Raw genomic sequence first — 12672 nt, forward strand, 5'->3', positions numbered from 1 at the left:
AACTAAAAATACAGTGACAATATCAAAAATAATAAGATATTGAGAGACATCAGAAGGGTGATATTTCTTAACACTAGATAATTTTGATCAAAGAACAAATAATTTCATTTTCAAAAGTAAACAATTAAACAAAAATTAATAATGCAAATTCTTCACTCCAAGAAACAATAGTAACTTCTCATTGCTTTATAGTCCAAAGAAAATTTTATTTATTTGAAATAGGCACAGATGCAGTGCTTATTTGGGAATATACAGAGAAAATAGGATTAAATCGTCTTGATAACTGCAATAGATAAATAACTTCAAAGATATCTAGAGAGTTCTTTCTCTGTCTACTAATCTAACCCTAATCCCAACTCTAATCTATACATTAGTGAAGAGTTTGGTACATCTAATGATCACAATGTGTACTGCTTGAGGGAAGAAAATGTAAGAATGTGTCATTATTTATTTGGCCCATGTTTACCTCTTTCATGTAATCTGCTACTACTTTCCTATTTGTTCATCAGGTTTCAGCCTCACTCTTTTTTGTTCTTTCCTTGAATGAACCAAACTTGCATCAAGATACCATTCTTAATAATATTAACAGTTTATTTTTCATTGAAAACAATGAAGGTCAGAAAGCAGTGTGATAATATATTCATAGTACTGAAGGAAAAAGACTGTCAATCAAGAATTCCATATCTAGTACAGCTGTCTTTCAAAAACCAAAGTTGAAATTAAGATATTTTCAAACAAAGAAAACAAAATTAATGGGATTATAATATTTAAAGATGTAATTTTTGTAACAATGACACAAACAATATGTGAGGGAATGGAGGTGTATAGGAACTACATTTTTGTGTACTACTGAAATTAAGTTAATATTAATCCAGACTTGATTGTTTTAAGATTGTAATTGTAACTGCCAGAACAACCACAAAGAAACTAACTTTATAAAATACATTGTATTAAATTCCCATTTCTGCTTTACTAAATTACCAATAACGTAGTGGCTTAAAACAATACAAATTTATTATTTTACATGAATGGAATACAGATGTCATTAATGGATTATATGAGGCTGAAATTACAGTGTTAGCAAGACTGCATTCTTTCTGGAGGATCTAGAGGAGAATCTATTCTTTGCCATTTCCAGCTTCTAAAGGCTTCCCACATTCCTTGGGTAATGGCTCCCTTCTATCTTTAAAGTCAGAAATTACATAACTCATCTACTTCCTGTCTATAAGAATCCTTGTGATTATATTGGACTTATCAAGATAATTGAAGATAATCTTGTCATTTCAAGATTTTAAATTTAATCATACCTGCAAACCCCTTTTTCCATATTGTAACATATTCATAGGTTCCAAGACCAGGACATGTACACCTTTCAGGGGACATTATATTGCCTACTACACACAGTATAAGAAATTGCAGGGCAATTAAAATGGTACACTGTAAACTGTCTATTTAACACAAAAGTAAACAATAATTGAAAAATAGAGGGTTGGGTAAAGACATAGGCATATAGAAAATAAATACCAAAGTGGCAGACATAAATCCTACTTTATCAATAAATACGTTAAAAGCAGATGGATTAAAAACTCAAAATAAAACCTGGAGTTTTGCAGAATGAATAAAAATAACATGAGCAACTGTATACTGTCTACTAGAGATGTATTTTAGATTCAAAAACACACATAGGCTGACAGTAAAAGAATGGAAAAAGGTATACCATGCAAATGGTAACCAAAAGAGAGCTGAAGTGGCTAAGGTAATAACAGATAAAATAGACTTTAAGACAAAGAAGTGTTACTAGATACAAAAAAAGGACATTTTATAATGATAGAAATTTAATCTGTCAAGAATGGGGAGATGTCAGTCAAAGGATACAAACTTTCATTTATATGATGAGTAAGTTCATAGTAAGTACAATTAATAGTACTGTATTTACTAAGAGAGTAGATCTTAAGTATTTTTACCAAACACACCCTCACAAAGTGGTAACTATGTGAGATATGGATGTGTTAATTAATTTGATTGTGGTAATTATTTCACAATTTATACATATATCAAACCATCATGTTTTACATTTTAAATATATACAATATTTATTTGTCAATTGTACTGCAATAAAACTGGGAAAAAGGAATATATATGACAATTATAAAAATACACATTATCTATTGTATAGCAAAGTAAATCATAAACAAAAGGAAAAGACAACTTACAAACTGGGAGAAAATATTTGCAAACGATGCTACAGACAAGGGATTAATTTCATGAAATTAACAACCAGCTTATACAACTCAATATCAAAAACATCCCAAACAATTCAATAAAGACTGGAAAGATGCTCAAATTCAATCATCATTAGGAAAATGCAAATAAAAACCCCAATGACATATCACTTCACATCCACAGGATGCCTATTATTTAAAAAAGAAAGCAGCAAGTGTTGTCAAGGATATGGAGGCGCGTCCAGGCAACGCGCCCGGAAGCGGCTCGGGCGGCGCGCGGCGGCTCGCGCCCCGCTGGAGCCACGAACCCGGCCGGGCCGCGCGCCGGGCCAGGCGGCAGGCGCGCGCTGATTGGACGGCGCTCCCCACGGCGCGGGCCCGCAGCCGGGCTCCCCGCACAGCCCGAGCCAGCGGCCGCCGCACCCAACCGCGTCGGCATGGACAAGGGCAGCCGCGGCGCGCCCACCCCCCGCGCCGATGTGAATTATTAAAAAGAAAATGGCCCAACGGAGCACTGTATTTCCTTCTCTTGTCACTGAGGAAAGGTGTAATATATGGAAAATATGCATCTAAGGCGAGTTCGGACTATGCCCCGACACAGCCAGTCCCTGACCATAGCACCCTACTCGTCCGTGAGCCTAGTGGAGCAACTGGAGGATCGGATCCTCTGCCACGAGAAAACCACGGCCGCCCTTGTGGAGCACGCCTTCCGGATTAAAGACGACATTGTCAGCAGCTTGCAGAAAATGCAGAACAAAGGGGGAGGCGACCGCTTGGCCAGGCTTTTCTTGGAGGAGCACATCAGGAACATAACCGCCATCGTGAAGCAGCTTAATCGGGATATCGAGGTCCTTCAGGAGCAGATCCGTGCCCGGGACAACATTAGCTACGGAACGAATTCTGCCTTAAAGACCCTGGAGATGCGTCAGCTCTCTGGTCTGGGAGATCTTCGGGGAAGAGTGGCCAGGTGTGACGCCAGCATTGCGCGGCTCTCTGCGGAGCACAAAAGCACGTGCGAGGGCCTCCAGCACTTGAACAAAGAGCAGCAAGCCGCCAAGCTTCTCCTGGAAACGAAGATCAAGGACGCAGAGGGACAGATTTCTCAGCTTTTGAACAGAGTGGACTTGTCAATATCAGAGCAAAGCACCAAACTGAAGATGTCCCACAGAGACACTAACCACCAGCTTCAGCTCTTGGACACTAAATTTAAAGGTACAGTTGAGGAACTCAGTAATCAGATTTTATCTGCACGAAATTGGTTGCAACAGGAACAAGAACGGAGAGAAAAAGAACTTTTACAGAAAATCGATCAGCTTTCCTTGGTTGTTAAGGAAAACTGTGGAGCCAGCGAAAGGGACATGGAGAAGAAGCTCAGCCAGATGTCAGCCAGACTGGACAAAATAGAAGAGAGTCAAAAGAAGAACGTGGAGGGGCAGAGGGCAAAGCAGGAAGAAGACAAGGTGCACGGGCGCATCAGCAAGCTGGAGCTACAGCTGAACGAGGACATGAAGGAGATGAAAGCGGAGGTTGACGCGGGGTTTACAGCCATCTATGAAAGCATAGGATCCCTCAGGCAAGTTCTCGAAGCTAAGATGAAGCTGGACAAGGACCAGTTACAGAAGCAAATCCAACAGATGCAGAAGCCGGAAGCTCCCATGTGAAGGGACCTGGGACACGGACCTCAAAAGTGGTTGTGCCCGTGGGGCTGGAGCTGGATACCTCCTGTAGCCAGGCTGTCGCTGCATTCAGGATTGTTCCGTTCATGGTGTGCATGTGCCAAGAAATGTGTTTTCGTGAGTCTCAATATTTACCTTGAGTCTTGAAAACACTCTTTAAAAGTATTAAGTACAATTTTTACCACTTTATTCCACTTATCTAAATTCAATGGAATATCTTCCTTGTCCTGGGTTTTGAAAGGCTTTTATCCCCTTCATTTTATGAATGAAAAGACTTGAAACAATTTTCCTTCAGTGCTTGATGCTCTAAGACTTTACTATTTTGAAAAATGTCATGGTGATTTTTTTACATTAAGAAACTAATGAATTGTCACAGGGGCATGTCGCTCCTCACCCTAAATTAAGAAAATGCCCTGATAGACTAGAATTCAACCTTTGAGTTGAGTCCATAGTTGGATTTTATTATTGTTGTCTGTGCATTTCTTATATTGGTTATCTTCTTGTAAATCTGTCTTTTGTAGGGGGATGGGATTTAACATTTAGGGGGAAAAAAACCCCACCGTGTGTGCAGTGAAAATAGTTTAAAAGTTGATAACTGCCATGTAGATTACAAATTAAAATGGAAACTTAATACAGTTATCTAAATCACACAAGGCACAATATCTACATCGACCACCTAGCTGTAACAGGTTTTAATATGAACAACTTTTTTCAATTATCCACAGCCTGTACAGTGACAGCCATATATTCAGTAATGGAATTGTGGTTAATAGCCTGTTTATTACACTTTCAATTCATCATAATAGGATGTGAGAATTTTTCAGGCTTTCGGAGCTCCTCTCTAAATTTTTCCAAAATTGCTACAAAGTGCTAAGATTTATATACACTTATTATGACTGTATCCTTGTGCCTTGGTTTTACCAGTCAGTGCACTGTACCCTGTAAAAGGTTTACAGACAAAATAGAAGGCATGATGACACATCAGAATTATGATGTAAAAATCGGACCCTATGTATTTTTTAAATGTTCTAAGACTTTTATCACAGTTAAGGCATTAACCATTCACTATTATTAACGGAATAGAAATTCATACTTTTGTATTGGCCATGGACTCAGACTGATAACTGCATTTATAATAACGTCAAGAAACTGTCATTTTGAGCAAAAAAAAAAAAAGGATATGGAGAAATTGAAATCCTTGTGCATTGCTGGTGGGAATGTAAAATGGTGTAGACATTATGGAAAATAGTATGATGGCTCCTCAAAAAATTAAAAATAGCATTACCATTTGATACAGCAATTCCAATTCTGGGTACATACCCCAAAATATTGAAGTAAGGACAGTTGAACATCTGTACACTCATATTCACAGCAGCCACAACAGCCTAAATGTGGAAGCAACCCAAGTGTCCACTGATGTATGAATGCGTAAACAAATTGTGATATATACATACTATGGACTATTATTAAGCCTTAAAAGGGATGAAATTCTGACATATGCTACAACATGTATGAACCTTGAAGACCTCATGTTCAGTGTAATAAGCCAGTCACAAAAAACCAAATATTGTATAATTCCACTTATATAAGTTACCTAAAATAATAGTGACAGAAAATAGAATGGTGTTCTTCAGGGCTTTGGAGGAGGGAGCAATGGGAAGTTATTGTTTAACAGGTAGAATTTCAGTATTGGAAAATGTTGGTGGAGACGGTGGTAATGGCTGCACAACAATGTGAATGTATTTAACGCTAGTGAACAGCCCACCTAAAATACTGAAAATGATACATTTGTTATGCATCTCTTACCATAATATCTAATTAAAAAATACTATGTAAGTAATGTAACCAGTTAGTTACCAGATTAATGTGTCTTTCTTGACACTAAACACCTAAAAGACCAAAATCAAAAAAAGAAGCAATTTTGATTTCTCTCCTTTTTTTCCCCACAGAACAACAGTATAGTCATAAGGTCTGTTTTTCCTGTGCATTTGTAAAACTTGATCAAACCTGGGAAACAGGTAGTAAAAATAGTCTCTGTTTTCTTTCTTTTTTTTCTTCCTAAGGGTGACCATAGTATGAGCATAAAATGCCCTTGGCCATGGCCCCTAATTCTATTGTGATTCCACAAGATCAAAAACATCAGTATACCCAATCCCCTCCCCCACCAGACTGATTAAGCTCAAAATTTTCACCAATATAGTCTCTGAAGATCAACTTGCTTACTTAGATTAATGTGACTGTATTATTAACAGAAGTAACACTGGTGTGGCTATGACTTCAACACAATGGGGTGGAAAGTGGGGACTGCAAGCAATGGATGGGAATAATTCCACTCATCTTGTATTACATTATATTCTATTTTAATTTACACTTGAAGTTTTACAGAATTTTGAAGGCAAATAAAAATCACATTACTGTACACATAAAGACAAAGTATTAAAATCCTCATCCCTCACTGAAATGAAGAGGAATTCAATCTGGTTAAGAGAAAACCGGTAGAGAGAAAAAGAAACAAAGGAGTTCCATTCTGGCTCCAGAATGTCCCTGAGGATCAACCTCTATCTATCTATCTATCTATCTATCTATCTATCTATCTATCTATCTATCCGTCTGTCTATCTATCTGTCTAGCTATCATCTATCATCTATCTACCTATCATCTAGTGACTCCTCTCTACATCAATCATCTATTCTCTTACTGCCTCAGCTAATTCTATCTCCTTCACAAGATGTCACCTGCCTCCAGAGCATTCACCCTCTTAAGCCCCTCAGCTGTCATTAACCACCCTGGCTGCCACATTAAGGTCTTACCCTCTTAAGAATCACTACCTGGGAGGTGGAAGTTAGAGAAGTCTCTATATCTAAAAGCTTAATGAAATAATATATATGAAGTATTTAGAATAGTGCTTGGAACATAGGAAGAGCTCACTAGATAATAGCTATTACATAAAACATAAAATACAAATAATAGTTCTTCCAATTACCATAATCTTCATTAATTAGGTCACAGGTGATTTCAACCAACTCAACAATGACAGGTTGGAAATACATAGCCAATAATTGATGTGACATTTTATGAATAGTGAAAATTAGTTAAAGAAGTGAAATATCTGTGGTCTTTGATGAATAATAAATGGTAATGTCATATTCATCAGACACATATACATACAACCAACCAGGCACTCATCTATGAGAAATGTGAAGGAGCAAAATTTTGAATCAGGTTATGCAAACACACAAAAGCAAATAACTTGAGAAGATTGCAATTTTCTTTATAATCCTTAAAAGCCTGAGAGTTGCCTAGGCTTTAACTAGATTGATGACATTTTTTAAATCCCAGTAAAATATCATCAGATGGAATGGACCAAATTCTTCCACTGTAATATGTTCGTCACTGGTTGCAAATTAGGCTTCTTTGAAATCTTAATGAATTCTCAGGCTACTATTTTGATGAGAAATACCACAAAGCTCCTATAAAGGAAATACTTCTTTCAATCATTATATTCACTGGGGAATATTCTATGTGAATACACATTTAAGTGTTGTATTTTCATTCATTGTCACAACTTGTGTGTGATAACTACTACTTACAAGTAACTCTTACTGAGTTCTCTTTATTTCAATCATTATTGGGAAATTATTCAAGGCAAACTTAAATATACAAGAGTCATGAAGTAACTATCAATCCAAGTAGAAATATAGGCATGGGGTTCTTTTCATATACAAAGTAAAATAAAAAAAGTATTCTTTTTAGTAAAAGGTGAAGTTGGTTCAGAAGTATTTTAATGCATCTTTCGTCAGGTGTCACATTAGCAAAGCCAAAGAGAAAATACCAACTATTTTCTGATATCTGGTGTTTGGTTGGATTCTGTTCCATCCTGGGACCAAACAAAAGGCAGAGACAACATTATGTGGTCCAATCCAAGTTTCCCTGAGCTGTGGGATGCATTAAATGAATGTTTAGTGTAGCTCAGTTTTGTGCTAAATACAGATCATGGAAAGGTGACTAAAACCTTGCCCCTGCCCTCAGAAACTCACATGCCACACAGCCTCCTGTTACATGTCATCCAAAAGAATATTCTCTCCAATAAACTTCAAAGTACAATAGGTATAAAATGGGATTTTTGATCTATTTCAGTCAAAAATGTCGAAATAAAAAACAAGCTGATTCATGTCTTTCTTGGTAACATTATTCCATGTAGATACTATTTCTAATTAGAATGAAGTGTGTCAATTTCTTGATATAAAATTGTTGCAATGTTTGCATTCTGACATATGAATGTAGACCATCATAATGTTTTTAAAATATGGCTTTGTTAACTAATTTTTTTAATGTTCTGTATCACCTTCTTAAAATAGCCTGTTTCTAATACCATAAAGAAAAAGTATTTTATGAAAGTATTTTTATAATATTCATCAAAATTACCACATGCAAAGCATTTTTAAAAGACATTGTGGGAGTCAGAGTGAAGTAGTGGAGTTAAGAAATATGCCTAAATAATTACAACATAATATAGAAACAAATAAGTGCCAAAAGAAAGTAAAAACTCTTGAGGAAATTTTGGAGATGGCAGGTCACTATAAACTTTTCACTTATTGACTTATTAAAGCACCTCAAAGTTATGTTGAAGGAAATTCACATGCATATAAAGTCAAAGTGTTATTCAATAAATAAATAACTAGTGTAAATGTCAAGAGCTCATCATATTAATGCATCTATTCATTAACTTATTACTTCATTAACATTCATTAACCTTAACCATCTGCTTTCCACCAAGTATTCTGCTAAATATTGGATCATAGTGAAAGGAAGAATATGGTGTGAAAAATCAGATCATATAACAGTAAATGCAGGAGGAGGAGGAGGAGTAATGCTTTGTCATTCACAAGAACTTCATTTCAAGAAGACCTCAGAGAGAACTACCCATTAGCCTGAGGCTGGGAAGAACCACAGCCACAAACATCAAAATACATGTTTGCTTTTATATATGAGTATAACAACCTTAGACCTCCCACTGAAATAGACATGTGGTCAGCAGGAGTGCCCCCTGACACTCAAGATGAGACTTCATGCTCCTTAGGTAGGGAATTTTGCAAGAGTCCTGGTGAGATTCAGTGAGAGAGTGTCAGTTGAACCTACTTGCAGTAAGGAAACCAATATCAACACAGTTATTTGAAGAGATCCAGTGTCATATCCAAAAAAATTTGTTGCCAAGACCAATGTCAAGTAAATTTTTTTCCCCTATGTTTTCTTCTAGGAGTTTTATGGTTTCAGTTTGTATGTTTATGTCTTTAATCATTTTGGTGAGTGGTGTTAAGATAAAGATGCAATTTGATTCTTCTGTATGTGGTTATCTAGTTTTCCCAGCACTACTTATTGAAAAGACTGTTTTCCCTATTGAGTATTCTTGGATACTTTGTGAATATTAGTTGATCGTATATTCCATGGGTTTCCTTCTGGGCTTCTGATTCTATTCCATTGGTGTATGTGTCTACTGTAAGCCAGTACCATACTGTTGTGATTGCTATAGCTTTGTAGTATAATTTTAAGTCAAGAAGTGTGGTATCTCTGGCTTCGTTCTTCCTTCTCAGGATTGCTTTGGCTATTTGGGGGTCTTTTATGAATTTTAGGATTTTTTTTTCTGTTTCTGTGAAGAATGATATTGGTATTTTGACAGATTGCATGAAGTTTACAAATGGCTTTTTGTAGTATGGACATTTTAACAATATTAATTCTTCCAATCCATGGACACAGGATACCTTTCCATTTGTTTGTGTCTTCTTCAATTTGTTTCATCAAAATCTTGTCATTTTCATTGTACAGCCCTTTGACACTCTTTATTTTCTTTTCAGATGTTTTGTTAGTGTATAGAATTCCAAGTAGTTTTTTTCTTAGTAATTTAGGATTTACTTTTATAAAAAGTTGACAAATATTAAAATGTTATATTATACTTTGAATATATAATATAAAACACAAAACATCCAATGTTAAACATTGACTTCCCAAACCTGACTTGGATTTACATGAGTATTTTATACTTTATAGAAAGGCATTTTCAAAGTTTTGTTAATGCTTATGGTATGTACTTTTATTCCTCATCAAAATCTTCATGAAATCTAAAAGGCTGATAATATTTTAGCACATTTAGAATGTTTGTTTACAGTTACAACAGAAATGCTTTCAACTTTTGGATGCTGAAAAAAATACTTTAAGTACACATAAAATGTATTTTGCGCCAAGTTACTTCTTAGTAAAAATAATACATTATGTCTATCATTTTTTAAAACAAATTCTCAAAAGCGTTAAAAATTGTTTATATTTTGTAATTGTCAAACAATGCATTCACATGGTTAAGAAGATAAAAGAAAACTTTCAGGTACACACACACAAACACACAAAATCTCAAACTATCCCAACACTTAAGATAAGAAATACGAAATTTTCAAATTAAATTATCATCATTATTTGAAAAATATGCTTTACTTTTCATCTCATTTATTTGCAAAAATCAGCAATCCAGCTTTCCTTAGGCCCTCATTGGCTAACATCTTACAGGGTTCCTCTCCAGTTACAGAAATCCTTTCTTTGTACTGTCCACGACAACTATTACAAACTCTATGTTAGTATAATAAGTGTTCCAGGAAGAGCTAGAGATCCTTGGCCACCAATATTCCATGTTGGGATATTGATTTGTTTGCTTTTTGTTTTTTTGGGTTTTTTTGCAGAGGGAGGTAATTAGTTTGTTTGTTTGTTTGTTTATTTGTTTATTTGTTTATTTAGTTTTTTTGATGGACGTACTGGGGCTTGAACCCAGGACCTCATGTTTGCTAAGCATGCACTCTACCACTTGAGCTATACCCTTCCTCTGGAAACATGTATTATTAATCACTGTTTCTTCTACATTACTTTCTATTGTAGATGTACAATTTCACTCATAGAAAATTAGTAAAGGGTGGCAGTTTTCCCTGCATTATTCAGACCAACAAGGATAAATTTGTGCTCCTGGAGACTGAACAGTCTCTGTATTCTGGTGAAGAGAATTCCCATTCTCTGGCAGTTGACCTTTCCAGCTACCCGGGGCCACCTGGCTTCCTCAGGTTGAGGCTGAAGAGGAGAAGAGACGTTCCTGAGCCTTGGCTTTCCTGCTGGCTGCTTCTTAGGAACTGAAGGGAGGCTAAAGCCCAAGCCACCCTGCCACAGGCCAGACCCTGCAGCTGTAGCTCTCGCCCCACTCCTTTTTTTTTTTTTTTTTTTTTTTTTTTTTTTACTATTTCTGCCTACCTTTGTAAACTGGTGATTTTCTGAGGTGGTGTGCTCCATTTCACCTTTCTTTATTTTTGTGTATCTACTCTAGATTTTTGCTCTGTGGTTACCAGGAGGCTTACATAAAACATCTCTTAAATAAAACAATTCATTTTAAGCTGATAGCAACTTAACATTGTCTTCGAAAGCTTTGCCCTTTTACTGTCCCTTTTTATATTTTTATGTCATTATTTACCTCTTTTTACATTGTATATTTATTAACAAATTATAATTATTATAATTGTTTAACACTGTTTTCTTTTTTATTGAAGTATAGTTGGTTTACAATGTTGTGTTAGTTTCAGGCGTACAGCATAGTGATTCAATTATACATATATATATATTCTTTTTTCAGATTCTTTCCCATTATAGGTTATTACAAAATATTTAATATAGTTTCTTGTGCTATACTGGGCTTTCTGTCCTGCTCCATTGATCTGTGCGTCTGTTTTTGCACTAGTAACATACAGTTTTGTTTACTATAGCTTTATAGTAGAGTCTGAAGTCATGGAGCATAATTCCTCCAGCTCTGTTCTTTCTAAAGATTATTTTGTCTATTTGGGATCTTTTGTGTCTTTATATACATTTTAAAATTATTTGTTCTAGTTCTGTGAAGAATGCCATTGGTAATTTGATAGGGATTGAACTGAATCTGTAGATTGCTTTGGATAGTATGGCCATTTTAACAATATCGACTCTTCCAATCCCAAAACATGGTATATATTTTCATCTGTTTGTGTCATGTTCAGTTTCTTTCATCTGCATTTTATAATTTTCAGAGTACAGGTCTTTTTCCTCCTTAGGTATATTTATTCTAGGCATTTTTATACAATTTTCCTTTTATCTTTATACTATAGTTTAGTGGTTATCACACAATCCTATTATAGAATTAAAATTTTGGAAATCTGACTGTATATGTACCTTTACTGGTGTGTTGTATACTTTCATATGTCTTCATACAAAAGTTGTTGTTTGCCTTTCTTTTTTCAGCTTGAAGAACTTCTTTCAATATTTCTTTCAAGGTGGGTCTAGTGGTGACAAACTCCCTCAGTTTTTGTGTATCAACCAAAGTTTTAATTTCTCCTTCATATCTGAATGATAATTTTGCCAGATAAAGTATTCTTGGCTGGCAATTTTTTTCTTTTGACAGTTTGAATATGTCATTCCATTTTCTCCTGGCCTTTAGGATTTCTGCTGAGAAATCCACTGATAGCCTAATTGAGACTCTTTGTGAGTTACACTTTTTTCCCCCTGACTATTTTTAGGATTCTCTTTATCTTTGAATTTTGACAGTTTCATTATAATGTGTCCTGGAGAAGTTCATTTTTTATTGAGATAATTGGGTGCTCTATTGGCTTCATGAACTTGAGTGTCCAATTCTTTCCCCAGGTTTAGGAAGTTCTCAGCAATTATTTCTTTAAATAAGCTCTCTACTGCCTTCACTCTCTCTTTTCCTCTGGAACATCCCCATT

The 12672-nt window shown here is 35.6% G+C and overlaps 1 protein-coding gene across 1 annotated transcript; it reads left to right on the forward strand.

Moving 5' to 3' along the window:
* Positions 1 to 2626: 2626 nt before the first annotated feature.
* LOC102543042 (protein FAM81A) lies at positions 2627 to 4099 on the forward strand. The gene has a single exon (XM_031671546.2). It carries the CDS (start codon positions 2777 to 2779, stop codon positions 3881 to 3883), a length of 1107 nt encoding a protein of 368 aa, XP_031527406.1. The 5' UTR covers positions 2627 to 2776; the 3' UTR covers positions 3884 to 4099.
* The last annotated feature ends 8573 nt before the right edge of the window (positions 4100 to 12672 follow it).

This window comes from Vicugna pacos, chromosome X, assembly GCF_048564905.1.
Source record: "Vicugna pacos chromosome X, VicPac4, whole genome shotgun sequence".
Classification (NCBI taxonomy): domain Eukaryota; kingdom Metazoa; phylum Chordata; class Mammalia; order Artiodactyla; family Camelidae; genus Vicugna; species Vicugna pacos.

Coding starts and splice junctions, on each gene's coding strand:
- LOC102543042 (XM_031671546.2), top strand. CDS start 2,777: ATGGAAAATATGCATCTAAGGCGAGTTCGGACTATGCCCCGACACAGC.